This window comes from Mirounga angustirostris, unplaced genomic scaffold (assembly GCF_029215605.1).
Source record: "Mirounga angustirostris isolate CCGP_5_RB_7025 unplaced genomic scaffold, mMirAng1.0.hap1 SCAF_16, whole genome shotgun sequence".
Lineage (NCBI taxonomy): Eukaryota > Metazoa > Chordata > Mammalia > Carnivora > Phocidae > Mirounga > Mirounga angustirostris.
The window spans coordinates 49628221-49644619 of NW_026991724.1; the positions used below are offsets into that span (position 1 = coordinate 49628221).

General features: G+C 51.2%; 1 protein-coding gene across 1 annotated transcript; it reads right to left on the bottom strand.

Moving 5' to 3' along the window:
• Positions 1 to 1563: 1563 nt before the first annotated feature.
• On the bottom strand, positions 1564 to 12933 carry CEACAM20 (CEA cell adhesion molecule 20). The gene is made up of 7 exons (XM_045892173.1): positions 12882 to 12933; positions 10388 to 10540; positions 9360 to 9638; positions 8612 to 8893; positions 7175 to 7453; positions 4187 to 4465; positions 1564 to 1682 (listed from the first exon to the last, which is right to left on the bottom strand). Exons 1-7 carry the CDS (start codon positions 12931 to 12933, stop codon positions 1564 to 1566), a joined length of 1443 nt encoding a protein of 480 aa, XP_045748129.1.
• Between the last annotated feature and the right edge of the window lie 3466 nt (positions 12934 to 16399).

Here is a 16399-nt window from a genome sequence, read left to right on the forward strand (position 1 = left end):
TTATACAGGATGGTTTCTCAGACTTGTCAAACACAACGTTCTGATTGTATTCCCACTGCAGCTTTTTAAAATCAAACCCAGCAGGGCCAACATACCTCATAAAACTGCTTTGGGGGGTCTGGTGGCAGCACCTGGGGGAAAAGAAAGTAGTGAAGAGGTCATGGGCTTGGGATGGGGACCATTCCCAGAAATTCTCAGAAACAGTTTTGGCCTCAGAGGCAGTTACATCCCTCCTGATACCCAGAGGAGCTCAAGGCATTGTTGAAGGGCAAGAAAACAAGGAGAAGAGATGGAAAGCCAGGGAGGATCTTGGGATCTCCAGAGAAGGCAGGGGAGGAGATGCAGAGAGACTAAAACTAACACTGGGTATCCTCAAGAGAACACGCCTCACTCCCCAACCCAAGAGGTGGGACTGGAACGGCCCTGCTGGGCTGGGGAAGGACCAGATAGGGGAGCAGGAAGAGTCCCTCTGGAGCACTGCTCACCTTTTTGGCTCCAGCCTGTCCTTGAGGTTCAGGTAAGTTGGCATATATGGGCCTTGGACAGTCTAGAGAAAGGGAATGCCAGCCTGGGGCTGGAGTTAGGAAGAGATGTGAGGGAAGGGGCTGTTTCTCCAGGTCACGCCTATCCCCAGAAAGGTAGTGGCAGAAACCTACCTTCCTTCCTTCCTCCCCAGGACTCCCCATTACATCTCTAGTGACCCTGACCTGGAAATATCCTGGAAATCTAGTTCTGCATTAGATAAGGCTGTTTGATAAGATGGATGAGGACAGAAATCTAAGACCTAGCCCCAGTGGGCCCTCTGTAGTGTGGATTTCCTCTCTGCAAAACTGAGCTGGATTGGACAGTCTGTAGGGCTTCCATTTCCGGGGGGGAGGGTATCCTTCCAGAATCCTAGCCCAGAGATGTCAAAAATGTTTTCATTTTGCCTTGTCAGCTCCCATCCATCAGTAGAGCATGCATGAAGCACTGTGCTGAGGTGGGTTATAAGGCTGACTTTGGGTTCAGCAGGGATGAGTGTTGTGATTGATTCTTTCTTCCTATAGCAATCAACTAGCAAAGTTTTCCGAGGGTGAGGAAGGAGAGAATGGCAACCTATTTTTCCCCTATTTTTTGCGGTGGCTGTTGGAACAGGCAGAACTCCTCAGAGTTCTCGGCTCCAATCTCATCCATGATCACTAGTGGCAAAGCTGGGAGCAGAGGCCCAGGCTCCCAGGATCAGCCCCTTCCCCAACCCCCACTGCTGCCCTGGGCATCAGCTATGAGGTCACTTACTGGAACAGGACTCTGCATGGGGCCCCTCCGCAGAGGTGGGTGTTGCTCCCTCCTGGATGGGGTCCTCTGCTTTTTTCCTTGAGAACCTGAAACCCCAAATCCCTCATTCTTCTGCCTCCAGTCCTTGCCATCTTCACAGGCCCTACCCATCTCCCACATCCATTCTTGGGCATTGTCCCAACCCCCCTGAGTTCCCCAGTTGCTACAGGCACAGCTCAGCACCATGGTCAGCAACACTTCAGCCAGGCAGGCCCCCTGCAGGCCACGTCCCTTACCCCATTCCCAGCTTTACCGTCTGGCGTTTCTGTTGTAGAGGAAATAGCCCAGCCCTGTGGATAGGGCAATGACAGTCAAGATCCCCAGAGCAATGCCAGCAATGACTCTTGCAGACAGGGATGACCTGGGACCTGGGCAAGGAGAAAGAGTCAGGACCCTGGTCTGACACACCCTCATGCCTGCCCCCGTCCCCATTCCCAAGCTGTGGCTTTATCTTTACTGTCACTTGATGAACATGTGTTTTCCAGTCACCAGGAGGCAGCATTTTGTGGTATTAATAGCATCATTTCTGGTGTCAAATGGCCTATTCATATCTCAGCTGTGTGACTTTGACCATGCTACTTAACCTTTCTGTGCTTCAGTTGTCTCCTCTGTAAGACAGGGATAATAGTGGTTGCTGAAAAGATTCAGCATAAGAGTATTCATGTTCAAAATATGGAATGTTCAACATGCTCAAGATAGGACAATATTTAGACCCATGGAAAGCGATCAGTAAATGTTGGTGGGATGACAATACTGCTTGGGATAATGGATCAAATATGGCTTTCAGAGGAAAGGGCTTTGAAAACCAGAAACCTGGCTTTCCCCCCATTTTCCTCCTCATTTTCATACCTGAGTCACCTTTGACTCTCTGGGGCCCTGGGACCACGGACAAGTGACATCCCCTTCTGAGTCTGATTTCCTCATCTGTAAAGTGAGGGAAATGGTACCCACCACACTATGATGATGTGAAGATGAAACGAGATCGTGAATGTTCATGCTGCACACACCACAGGTGATTGATTAATAAATAGCAGCTGTAATCATTAACATGGGCCTGTGTTTTCCCATCCAGCTTCTGCCCAGAAGCCTTCCCAAAGGGGTGAAGTCCAGCCACAGGGATTAGGAAGGCAGCCATGAGGATCAGGGGTGACAGGAAGGAGCTCTCTGATTTGGAGGGGCAGGAGGGGGCTTCCAGGATGTGTTGGGGGTTCTTAGTTTCATTCTTTGAGCCTTCATTTCTTTCTATGTCAAACAAGCATAGCCATTCATAACCCTATAGGCTTTGAGGGCATTAAGTGAGATCCCACATAGGAGTAAGAGCACCATGCCTGACACAGAGTCAGTACTTGATAAAAGACCAGGATATGATCCGATGATGACGATGATGATAGAAGCTGCCATCCACCAAGCTCTAAGCTCCAAGAGCCCATCATACATGATCTCGTTCAAATCCTACAACACCCCCATGACCATCAACCGTATTCACTGCTTCCTCCTCTGAGCCTCTGTTTCTCCATTCATCAAATGGTCTTAACGAGACCAGAGTTGTTTTGAAGATTAAATTAGGTAGTTTGGGAATGTGCCTAGGGTCCTCCCCTCGGTGACAACTAAGAACAGGACTCCTGAGGAGGCCAGCCTGGTTTCAAACCCTAGGACGGGTCTCAGTCTCTCCTACACAACAGAGATGCCAGGAGGCCTCACTCAGAGCTGGCTGGCAGTGGGCACCCAAGAAGTGTTTGCTGATTCTGTATGTGGAAAGGTTTGTTTCGGGCATTCAGCATAGGCTCAATAAAGAATAATTTTATTTGTTTAATAAACACAATATGCCCGGCACTGCCATTAAAACCTTACAAATGGGGGCGCCTGCGTGGCTCAGTTGGTTAAGCGACTGCCTTCGGCTCAGGTCATGATCCTGGAGTCCTGGGATCGAGTCCCATATCGGGCTCCTTGCTCGGCAGGGGGTCTGCTTCTCCCTCTGACCCTCCCCCCTCTCATGTGCTCTCTCTTTCTCATTCTCTCTCTCAAATAAATAAATAAAATCTTTAAAAAAAAAAAAAGCTTTAAAAAAAAAACTTACAAATGTTGGTTAATTTTCAATGACCCTATGATATAAGCACAACTGTTACTTTTTTTACCCACAAGGAATCAGAGGTCCAGAGAGGTTAAGCAACATGCCCAAGATCACACAGCCAATAAGCATTAGAGCTGGGATACAAAACTCTGGCTAATAGCGACACCGTGCTGCCCTCTCAATAACTCAAGATAGAAATACAGGGACTCGTTGCCAGTCACACCAAGCTGTTACTAATATAATTCCTATAATTAGGGGCACCTGGGTGGCTCAGTCAGTTAAGCATCTGCCTTCAGCTCGGGTAATGATCTCAGGGTCCCAGGATCGAGCCCCATGTCAGGCTCCCTGCTCAGCGGGAAGTCTACTTCTCCCTCTCCCTTTGCCCTTCCCCCTGCTTGCTTGTGCTCTCTCTTTCTCGCTCTCTCAGATAGAATCTTTAAAATATATATAATTCCTATAATTAATATAATTCCTACCAGTTCACTCCTTCGCTCATTGACTATCTCCCTGACTCACTGTGCTTCTAAACAACTCTGGAAGGTAAGGCATCACAACCCCCATTTCCAGGTAAAAAAAAAAAACAAAAACCTGAGCCTCCGAGCAGCCTGGAGGGTTTTCCAGGGCACACAGCTAGGAAGGAGAGGTTCTAGCTCCCAAGCATTACAGGCTGGGATTCGGCAGCTCCAGACTGGGAACCCGCCCCACACAGTACACTTGTTGTTACACTAGAAGACTAGATAGTGAGGCTGGCATCAGGGAAAGCCGTTTGGACCCCAGGGGAAGGGACACTGAGGCACTTACCTACCACTCTGACCAGGACGGAGGCAGAGCGGGCCAGGTGGGTCAGCGGGTTGGAGGCCGTGCAGTTGTAGATGCCCTGGTGTTCCCAGGTCAGGGCCCCGATGATTAAGTGCTTGCCCATATACACAGTGGTGGAGTGTTCAAGGGTCCAGTGAAACTTGGCGCCCGGCTGGGACTCTGCCTGACACTGCAGGGTCAGGCTGGAGTTGAGCTCTGCCTTGATGGTGCTGACCATTCCAGATGCTGCCCCTCTGGTGATGTCCACTCGATCAGGGCCGTCTGTGTGCAAAGCCAAACATCAAGCACCCACCCTCCACTGCCGAGTTTTCCTGTTCTGCCCGCCCTGCTTCCACACTGGATGCTTTACCCCTTCCCCCCTTCCCCTTCTTGATTCTAACTAACAGAATTCTAGGTTATAGCCTGGAGAACAAAGGCTCTTCTAACCCACAGTTGAAAGGAATCTCGGCAAGATGTTCCCTTTTCCTCCTTAGCTGCCAAGCAGGCAGACTGTAGTTCACAGCATGGAGGGGAGAAACCCAAAGCAAAACAACATCAAAATAAAAAACAAACCCCCTGCCCTTGCAAAAGCGAGCTCTCACCAAGGAGCCTCATAACGCATCCAGGCTTCCCAAATTGTTGCTGTGTCCTGTGAACATAGCCCCACGCTTCCAAAAACTTTACCATTCTGATGGACTTCCTTACTGAAGAGCAAATGGCCCTGTTGCGATATTTAAATTTACATCCATGTATTCTCCAAAGTAGAGACACTTTCAGAGTTCCCTCCTAAAGCCAGAAGGAGGTCATTGGCACTTGGCCCTCCTCCCACAAATGTGAAGGAAACAAACGAAATCGCTGTTGAGTTTTCCATGCTAACCAAGGGCTGAGTCTTTGTCTTATTTAAATTAACGTGAACTACTGGAAAGAAGGATGCAAAGAGTTTCTAGTTGGGACACTCCGGGAAAGGAGGAAAATCCTGGCCTCATCCCCTCCTAGGTATCCTTTGATATTCTCCCCATCCAAACCCCATGGCCACCAGGATCCCTCAGGGTCTTCCCATCCCGGTGTCAAATCCTCCACACAGCAGCCAGAGCGGCTCCCTAAGTACAAACTTGACACTATCCCTCCCATGCTCAGAGCCCTCCATGGCTCCCCAGTACCTTTAGGACAAAGGTCATGGCTGAAGAGCTCATTCACAATCTTGCCCTTGCAGACCCCTCCAGCCTCACCTCTCACCTCTCCACACCTCCCACTCTCGATTCAGAAATAAGATCCTACTCGGATGTTCCATCTTTATCATGTTTCCTCTTACTTCAGAGCCTTCACACATTCTCTTCCTTCTCTGGAATGCTCTTCTCTTCCCTGAGTCTGCTCTACCTAGCTAACTTACTCGTCCTCTGGATCTCATGGAAGACACCCCCTCTCATGATGAGCCTTCCCACGTCCCCCAGACCGGTGGGGGCTTCCTTTGGGTTCCCCAAATCCTGTCGTCTCATGGCAGCACTCTTGACGCTGTATTTTTTTCTTGGCCTGAATACTGACCTCCCCATCCCAAGTACCCTGGGAGCTCCAAGTCACGGCTGTTACTTACCAAGCACCCCACATTTGCTCAGCAGAGAGGGAGAGCAAAAGAGCAGTTTTTGGTTTCATGACTGAAGTGGGAACGGAAGAAGAGAGCAGCAGTGCATGTAACCCCCACCCCCATATGCCCCATTATTTAACACGTATACACGTGGACCCTACTTTCTCTCCTTGCAGGTGCCTCTTCACTTCAGCTCGTGGCCACTAACCCATGTGAGTAGCTCAGGCAAAAAACCTTGGAGTCAGTCCCTTTCTCTTTCACTTGTGTCAATGGCAGCAAATCCTGAGTTCTAGATTCCAAATGAATCCATGGTCCCATGGTCCGACCACTTCTCATTTCCCAGACGGACGACTGTGGCCATCCCGAGAAGGTGGCTTGCAGACTTCTGATGGCAGGAGTTTCAATAACCAAGTGCCCAGCCCCTGAAATCCACTGCCTGCTCTCCCACGGGCTACACCCGACCTGGACCTGAGCATGTTGGGCAAACTGAGGCAGGCCCCTTCCTGGGAGATACGGGGCTCCCCAGCAGCCTTGCTGATGTTCTTCAGGCTGCATGGTGGTTTCCACGCTTCCGCCCAACCTTCTCTCCCTCCCCCTCCCCTGCTTGCTCAGGGTTGGACAGGCATCTTGGTGAGTGGCTCCCCCAGCCTTCCAAGGCTCCCTCCCTATGTTTCTGCACAGGAGCATTCCTCCTACTAAAGTCCTTGCACGTGTCACCCCTTTAATCCTACCTTGGGGTCTGCCTCTCCAAGGACCCGAACAAACACAACACTTTCTCAACATCCTCCCTCTCCCCTGCTTCTACCCCATAGACAAGGGCCCAGGATGCCCTGTGAGAACCTAGGTCTGATCCTCTTCTCCCTCCCCTCAGAGCCTTCTGTTGCTCCCAGTGCCCTCGCCATGGCTCATGGGGCCCTGCAGGATCTGCCCCCACCTTTTTACCTCCAGACCTCTCCTATTCTGTCCCCCCCCCTCATTCACCTGTCTGGTCACCTTGGCCTCCTTGGGTTCCTGCTCATCACCCACCTCACATGCTGCTCCCTCCCCCTGGCTCTCTCTTTCCTTAGCAGCCTGCAGTGTTCCTCCTCAGGGAGGCCTCCCCTGACTACCCCATGTGACTAAGACTGCAACCCCTTCCCCTCCCAGCGTTCCCTGTCCCTCCTGCTGCCCTCGTGTTTCTCCTCAGCCCCGCCTGACACACCGTGCCTCTCCCTTGCTTAGCTGTTTAAAGTGTGTCTCCCCACTAGAATGTAAGCCCCACAAGGGCGGCTGCTTCGCCTTGTCCCGTGCCCAGACACGCCTGGCACAGAGCGGGTATTCAATAATTGCGGAACGAATGGCTAGGAGGAACAACCGAAAGGGAAGGAGGGAGGGAGGGCGGAGGACGAGGCCCAGCTTGGGTGACTCACAGCTGATGGTGAGCGTGAGGGGCTTGCTTCGTGCCTGGCTGCCCCAGTTCCAGACTTCACACTCGTAGGGTCCTGTGTCATCTCGCTGGAGACCGTGGATGACCAGGCTCCTGTTGTCGGCCGACAGCACCAGGTGCTTGCTAGGCAGGAGGGCCTGGCCCCTCAGGAACCACAGGACTCCAGCCCCCTTGTGGGAGGTCTGGCAGGTCAGGGTCACGGAGCTGGCATTTTCCACGAGATTTAGGCTTGGGGACACAATGTTAGGCTTGGTCAGCATTTCTGGAAACACACACAGAGACGCGGGGTGCAGGTCAGGGACCCTTCCCCAGTCTCCTGCCCAGGCAGGCGCCATAGGGCTTTCCAGGGACATGTGTGTATGTGTTGTGGATGGTGTGTGTGTGTGTGTGTGTGTGTGTGTGTTCTTTGCCTATGACTGCATGATATGGGAGGTAGGAGTGTGTGTATGGTGAGGGCGTGGTGTATGGACATGTCGTGTGTGTTTTAATTTTGTGTCTGTTGTACGTGTGTGTTGTGTATGTGTGTTTTGTGACTATGAGGTATGTATTCACTCTATGTATTGTGTGTGTATGTTTTCTGCGTGTGAGTGCATGTTGTGTGTGGTACTATGTTATGCATATGTGTTGTATGGTGTTCTAGACGCCTTGTGTATGGCTGTGTGGTGTGGGAGTACGTATATACGGAGTATGTGTAATGTGGGTCAGTTCTGCGCATGTGCTGAGGGTATGGATCGTACGGTATATGGGTATTTTCTGTGTTGTCTGTGAGGCTGCTGAGCGACTGTAATGTGTGTTGTGTGTATGTTACATATTGTGCGTGTATGTTTTTTATGAGCGTGTGTTGTGTGTGAGGTACGTATGTCTGCGTTTTATGCGAGTACATCCTGTGTGCAGTATATGTGTTGTGTGTATGTGTGAGTGGGTTGCTTGTATGTGTTGGGGGTTTGTGTGAACAGTATGAGCATGTGATGTAGGTCAATGCTGTGTTATATGTTTCTGTTGTGTGCGTGTTGTATGTGCTTTGCATGTATGTTGTATGTTGGCAGGGTTGTATTTATTGTGTGTGAATTGCGTGTGTCTTGTGTGTGTTGTGCACATGTGTGAGTGTTCTGTGCATATGTGGTTGTTATTTGTGCGCTGAGATGTGTGAATATTGTGTTAGGGTTTGTATGTATAGAGGATCAACCCCAACCACCAACTTTCAGAGAAGCAAAGAATGGACAACCCATAGACAGCCAACCAGGTCTTGTGGAAGATGGGCCAAGCCAGGAGCCAGGTCCTTCCCTGTGGTCAGAGCCCCGTTCTGCCACCAGCCACGTAGGAAATCCCCACTTTTCTGTGTCCTCCTCAACCTCTGGGATATTGGTGTAGCTCTGATTCTCAGAGGAACAAAGGAGAGGAACAGGAAAAAGAGCCTCACCAAGGACTCGGACTTCAAGAGCACCCAGGCGGAACAGGTGAGTGGCACGGTTGGACACCAAGCACCTGTACGTGCCTTCATGTTCCGTGGACACAGCCTGGATGGTGAATGTTCTCATGGTGGAAGACAGAGTGACGTGATTGTTGAGAAACCAGGTATAGGCAGGAGGTGGGTGAGACGGTGTTTCCACAGAGAAGGTCACATTGGAGCCCTCTATCACCTCAACCACCTCCCCGCTGGATACACCAGAATCCAACTTGATTTCAAACGGGTCAGGACCATCTGGGAGGACAAGAACAATCATAGCAGGAATGATCACATCAGCAAAGGCTCTCTTAGGAGACCTCAGGAGTCAGTAAATATTAATATTTCTCTTCTCCCCATCCAAGCTCTGGATCAATTACAAAGGACATACAGGAGTCTAATGGAAATTAAATGTCAGCCTTAATCCTGGGTAAAGTGGGATTGTAAGACACATCTAACGTATGCCAGAAAATGCTCTTTCCTTGCCCCTACCCAGGCAGGATTTTGTAGCAAACATCTGAAGGTTAAGGAACTTAGTTTTAGATATCTTAACCTGGATGTCCCCAGTAGAGTCCAAGTAGAGACATCAAACAGTTACTTATACGTCTGGAGGCCAAGGGTAGACAAGTCCACATTTGGATGGTATCCGAAGCTGTGAGACTGAATGAAATCACCAAGAAAGGGGGGGTTGGTGAGGGGCTGGGGAGAATGGAAAGGGACTCACAGTTCACAGTCAGGAAGGTGGGATCACTGCTCTGGACGTGGTAGAAGCCCTGAGCTTTGCATTTGTAAGTCGCAGAGTCCTCCCGCTGCACAGTGAGGATGGTGAGTTTCTTGCCGTCTGTAGACAGCAGCATGCGCTCATGGAACACCAGGGGGAGATCGTTGGAGAACCAGTGGATGGTAACGTTGGCATCCTTGGTGTTACAGTAGAGGGTCACCTGTTCCCTCTGCTCTATGGCAGTGTCCTGGCTGATTGAAATGGTGGGCCTGCCGGGCAGTTCTGCACAGGGAGAAAGAGAGAGGAGGAGACAGAGGCAGAGACACAGACAGAAGAGCACCAAGCCAAAGGTAGCCACAGAGGGACCCAGAGAGACTGGACTGGAATTGCCAGAAGGCAAATGAGCTCAATGCCTGGACGCAAATGCTAGACCTACTGCTCATTTTAAGTGTGATCACGGGCAACTTGCTTCCCCTCTCTGAGCCTCACTGAAGAGGATTGTACAAATGAAGCGGAAGGGGGGCGCCTGGGTGGCTCAGGTTGGTTAAGCGACTGCCTTCGGCTCGGGTCATGATCCTGGAGTCCCTGGATCGAGTCCCGCATCGGGCTCCCTGCTCGGCAGGGAGTCTGCTTCTCCCTCTGACCCTCCCCATTCTCATGTGCTCTCTCTTATTCTCTCTCTCTCAAATAAATAAATAAAATCTTTAAAAAAAAAAAAACAACAAATGAAGCGGAAGGATCTGGGATATGACAATGGGTCAATTAATTTCAGCTGTAAGGAGACTCACGTTTGTAACAGGGATGCCAGCCAGATCCTACTGCCCACTTCTTAGCCAACCTTTCCCACCCACAACCATGCCAGCCACACTCCACCCCTCTACCCCTGCCCCCAATACAACTGATCTGTCCGGTTGTTGCCCGACCCTGGCTGGGCCAATCTGATTTGTCCTGTTGGGACTTTGGGCATGGAATCCTGATGGGTGCTTTAGGTATGAAGGCAGGGATCGGAATGATAACCTTATTTTCTGTGCCCACATCTCTGAATCTGCCACGAGTCTGGGGTGCCCAGGGGGTCCCAGACCTAGATGGAACAACATCCTTCTCACCTTGGGTGGTGGTAAGTGGGGTGGCATCGAGGGTGAACTGGACTGCAGCTGGTGGACTCCACATGGTCAAAAGCAAGGCTGGTGGGGGAGAGAGAAGAGGCATTCAGAGAGGGGGCAGTGTGTTGGGGGTGTCCAGTTATGGACTTCATAAAGAGAGAGAGGTCTAGGTCATGGACATGGCACTTCACCCCTAGAGGCTTGACTCCTAGCCACTACTCACTGGCCATGTGACTTGTGGCATGTTTTTAATCTTCTTGAGCCTCAATTTGTCCAGCTGTAGAATGGACATAACATCACCTGCAGCCCAGGGTTGTTGCGTTGAGGTGATGAATATTGGCAAGTTGTAATGGGGCCCCCTGAGGGTCACTGTGCTCTCTCCATTGATGCTCACCCTGCAGGAGATACATGATCAGTCTCCTCTCTCCACACAGAGGGAAAGAGATGCTCAGAGAGGTGGAGTCCCTTTCCAAGACCATTATACTAAGTGGCAGAAGCCAAACTTGAACCTGGCCCGCCAGCACCTAAAGAGTGTGTTCTTAACACTGCATAATTCCTCCTGTCAGCCCAGGGATGGGCACAGAGCTTATCCCTCATAAACAGGAACTTCTGTTATCTCTGGTGGGGGGAAATAAATCTTTGGTACTTGGCAGACTTGCCCTCAGGCGGAGATTTCCCTCCCATAGGGAGGAAAAGGGAACAAGATAGCAAGAGTTGTTGGTGTTCCATTTGGCCAATCTGCATTCAGGCTTTAGGAGACCGTGGACCCCCCACCCCCAGCCCCCGTGCTCATGTGCAGCTGACCTTGACATCCCCCCAAGCCTCCCCTCAGCCCAATTCACAGGGGTCGGCAGCCATGTTTCTCTCCAGCCCTCACTGGACCCCAGTCTGGCCCGAGCGCTGCCCCATTCCCTGCTCAGTCAGTGGTTAAGGGCATGGGCTCTTAGGATATTTGGAAAAAAAATCCTGACTCTAATGCTTCCTGGGTCTATGATCATGGGCAAGAGGCTCTCTCTTTGTGAGCCTCAGTTTCTTCAACAGCGAAATGGGGAGAATAGAACTTAGTTCATGGGGTTGTTGTGAGGCTTGATGAGATATCAGATGTGATGTGCTTAAAACAGTTCATAGTAAGTGCTAGTCACTATTATTATTATGATTATTTCTATGTTTGTATTTTCTGCCTGTAATATTGCTAGAGGTTAAGTCCACAGGCTCAAAGCCTGACTGCCTATATGTGAATCCCAGCTTTGTCTTTTTTTTTGGCAAGTCATGTCCCCTCTCTGAGTCTCAGTTTCCCCATCTGTAAAATGGAGTAATAATAGTTCCCACCTCATATAACTATAGTAAGGATAACAGAAATGCTATGAGTAAAAGCATCAACGGTGCGTCTCATCACACCCATTTGAGATACATCTCCTCTGCAGACAGCCGTTACCTGGCCCCTTCCCTCCCGCCTCCTCCCCACAGGGTCCTGCCTTCTGTGCACAGGGGGAAGCAAACTCACAGCCCCTGGGGGGACCCCAGAGCCCCCGCAGCCTGCCAGGGTCAGCCAGGGAGGGGGAAGAGCTGGTCTCAGGGCCACACAGCAAAGCAGGGCTGAGTTTTGCACACCACGCATTGCGAAATCATTTCTTTTCTTTTTTTTTTTTTTTTAAAGATTTTATTTATTTATTTGACAGAGAGAGACACAGCGAGAGAGGGAACACAGGCAGCGGGAGTGGGAGAGGGAGAAGCAGGCTTCCCGCTGAGCAGGGAGCCCGACGCGGGGCTCGATCCCAGGACACCGGGATCATGACCTGAGTCGAAGGCAGACGCTTAACGACTGAGCCACCCAGGCGCCCCGCGAAATCATTTCTTTGCCTCCAAAATGCTTTTTCTTATCAAAATAGTCTCGTTTCGTCCTTTTGCCTCCAAGACTCTAAGCATCAATGTCACATCCACCCCCTGTTCTGATTGAGGTGTGACCTGGCCACGCGGGGCTGGCACATCCTCCCTCTGCCCGTCTTCTCCTGTCTGCTATGTTCCAGTTCTTTCCATACCTCTCTCTGGATCTCTCTCTCTCCACGACTCCCCCCAATCTGTTTCTCTGTGTGACTGTACATTTTTCTTTCTGTCTCTGTCTGTCCTCTGTCTCCCTCTCTATTTGTCCCTCCCTGTTCTTCCCTCTGCTAGTTTCTCCTGTCATTTTCACGCTCTGCCTCTGTGTCCCCCTATTTCTCTCTAGGTCTCTGATTCTGTGGTTCTATCTCTTTCTGTACATATGTCATTATCTCTGGTCTCTCTCTACCTTTGTCAATCTCTTTTGTATTTATCTATATTTCTGTGTGTGTGTATCTCTATTTCTCTTTGTGTCTCTGTCTCTTTTGTGTGCACACACACACACACCATCCCCAGCTCCCTCTGAAGGGAGCAGTGCACTCACCTGCAAGCAGGATTCCCGCCCAGTGGTGGCCCCATAAGTCAGCGAGCCCCATGGGTACTGGCACCTGACCAGTATGCCCCGGCTTGCACACACAGACGCTGTCTTCACTCCAGCTGCACCCCTCCAGCTCCCTCTTCTTCCCCTCTGCCCTGCTGCAACCTCACTGTGATGAGAGTGGCTCCCAGGACAGACGGGTGGTGGCGGCGGGGAGGAACTTTGGACCCACCTCCCCCTTCTACCCCAGGGCTCACTTTCCTTCCTCTGTCCAGCACAGAGAACAAGAGCCCCAGGAATCCCGGGGTTTCCACCAGGGTGGAAAAGAAGAAAGAAATCCCCACCTTTTGGCCCTGAGTCCCCTTGAAAATTACATCCCCCTCCTCCTAAGCTCCCCTCCCCGCCCCTTTGCCAGGAGGCAGGAGCAATCCGGGGAGAAGGGGTGCCATGGAGGGACAACTGGAGAATGTTAGAGTTAAGGAGACCAGGAACCGAGATAATGATAGTGATGATAACAAAACAATAATGGTGGCTCCTGGTTGTTTAGAGCTTAATAAAATCAGGCTCGGTGCCAAGCTCACCATGAGCAGCCTGGAAATATTAAGTGAGCTGAAATGATACTGGTCATAAACAAACAGCAGGAAGCTCAGAGTGAGCTGGGCTGGGAGAACCCCAGGAGGTGTCTGACCCTGCCTAGGGAGAAGGGGCAAGGAGGGTTTCCTGAAAGAGCAGACATCTGAGCTGAGACCGGAGGACACAGTAAAGGTTCAATACAGGAGAGGTGTTTTTTTTTAAATTCCCTATGGGCAAGACAAGCTATTGGTCTTTGGGAGCACCCAGACCAGGAAGATTTAATGTAATCAACTGGGTTAGGGAACAACCATTAACAACCATTAATCCATGTATTCATTCATTCACTAACAAATATTCCCTGAACTCCTCTTTTGTGCTGATCCCTGTGGCTTAGTAGCGTTGGGGGCACAGTAAAGACCAAGACATCCCCAGCCCTGCCAGTATGAACTCACACGCCTGTCCTCAGTCAGTGCCAACCCAGCGTGCACAGGGCTGAGCTGGGGGAGCCCAGAGGAGGCGCCTGACCCAGACTGCAGGTCAGGGAGGACTTCCTGGAGGAGAGGACATCAAGCTGGAGACCTGGAAGATGCAGGAGTGGGTCAGGCGAGAGTCTGGTGGGCAGAGGGGGCAGCATGCGGGAGATTGCTGAGTTTGAGGCACAGAAGGAAGTTCAGGCCCCAGAACAGAGGAAGTGAGAGGGTGGGTGGTTCAAGGTAAGGCTGAGAAAACTCTAAAATGATTACCTAGGGCAAGAGAGGCACCTTGGCATCACGAGGAGAACTCGGTCACCCAGCTGCCTCAGCTTGCTGCTTGTCTGGGTCTCCTTCATGCCACAGGCAGTCACCAAGTATCTGCTTCAGGGACACGTGAAGCTGAGCAAACTGGCTCTGGAGACAAACTGAGGGGATGCAAATCCTGGCCCCTCCACTTGCCAGCCGTGTGGCCCTGGGCATGTCAATCTGCCTCCCTCGTGACCACTTTCCTCGGCTCTAAGATGGGGTGGGGATGTTTTTGGCTCTTCAGAGGCTCTACAGCTATGAGAGCCAGGCTGTGTCTGAGTTCTCCACACCCCTGCTGTGGTTTGTTGGGAAAGTTACGTCACCTGTGAGCTTCCTTGTCCCATCTGCAGACCGGGACAAACAAGATGTCTGAGAGGATGAAATGATTTAATGCTGGGAAAGTGCCTGGCACGGAGTAAGTGTTCAGTACGTGTGACTCTCCTCTAGGTGTTGGGACTGTGATGACAACAGCCCCTGGGAGGAAGTGCGCCCTCACTCAGTCATTCAACACACACGTCCTGAGCACCTCCTGTGCCTGCTCCAGGTGCTCGGGACGAAATGGACAGAAAAGCCGGTTCCAGGGCGGAGAGAGATGATAAACAATGAGCATAATAAATAGGTCAGCTATGTGAAATATCAAGTGATACAGGCTAAGGAAAAATGACAAGTCGGGCGCCTGGGTGGCTCAGTTGGTTGAGCATCTGCCTTCGGCTCAGGTCATGATCTCAGGGTCCTGGGATCGAGCCCCATGTTGGGCTCCCTGCTCAGTGGGGAGTCTACTTCTCCCTCTCCCTCTGCTCCTGCTCTCTCTCTGTCAAATAAATTAATAAAATCTTTAAAGAAAAATGAAAAGTCAAGTAGGTTAGGGGATAGTTTTATTCCATCTTGTAGTTAAGAACAGGGGCGCCTGGGTGGCTCAGAGGGTTAAGCGTCTGCCTTCGGCTCAGGTCATGATCCCAGGGTCCTGGGATCGAGTCCCACATCGGGCTCCCTGCTCAGCGGGGAGCCTGCTTCTCCCTCTGCCTCTCTCTCTCTCTCTCTCTGTCTCTTACGAATAAATAAATAAATAAATAATCTTTAAAAAAAAAAAAAGAACACCAAAGCTCATGGAGGGGAGATGACTTGCCTAAGGTCAGGCCACAGGTTCTGGTCTACCTGGCTCTTAACCTCCATCTGTCCTGCCTTCCAAGGTCCTAATGTGGCTTCTGGCTACACCCAGCCTCATCTCCTCTGTGCACCCAGATCAATTAACACCTGTGGCCACATCAGCCCACCACGCTCCCACTGTCTGCAGCTCCCCGTGCCGGGTGCACCTGGCACTCAAGGCCTCCATTTTCCATCTTGTTCTTCCCGGGGTTTCTGGGTCTTCTGACGATCCACCCACTCCTCAGCTGGGCTTCCCTCCTGATTCCTCTGCTCAGTCCTGCTCCCATCCCGAGGCCCTCTCCTCTCCCTCCCCTCCACCCCACCCAAGAGGACAAAGCCGCCACTGGAGTGGACTTCTCAAATCCGCCCCTTCACACAAGAGCAGGGTTTTCTCTCCCAAAATCCCCTCCTCACCCTCCCCAGGACAGGTTCTCTGTTTTCTTACCCCAACAAGAAAGAGGAACTTCCTGGGCCCCTCCCTGTTGTACAACTTTCGCTTTGTTTCTGACAGGTGAAAATAAACCCAGGGCCCTCCTGCCCCCACACCCTCACCTACCTCACCACCTGCCCCCACACCCACCTCATGCAGGCTGGTTCAAGGCTGTGTCTTGCTAGGCATGGCCTCGACTGACCTCCCAACCCATACTGCCTCCCTATGGCTGCCCTCCCCCACCCCACTTCACTCAGCAAAGATTTGGCCCTACTCTGTGCCAGGCACCGTTTTAGGTGCTTAGATCACACCAGCAAACGAAACAAATACAGACCTCTGCCCTTAAAGAAATCACCTTTTAACAAGTATCATATGATCTCACTGATATGAGGAATTTGAGGAACAAGACAGAGGAGCATGGGGGAAGGGAGGAAAAAATGAAACAAGATGAAACCAGAGAGGGAGACAAACCATAAGACACTCTAAATCTCAGGAAACAGTCTGAGGGTTGCTGGAGTGGTGGGGGGCGGGAGGGATGGGGTGGCTGGATGATGGACATTGGGGAGGGTATGTGCTATGGTGAGCGTTGTGAATTG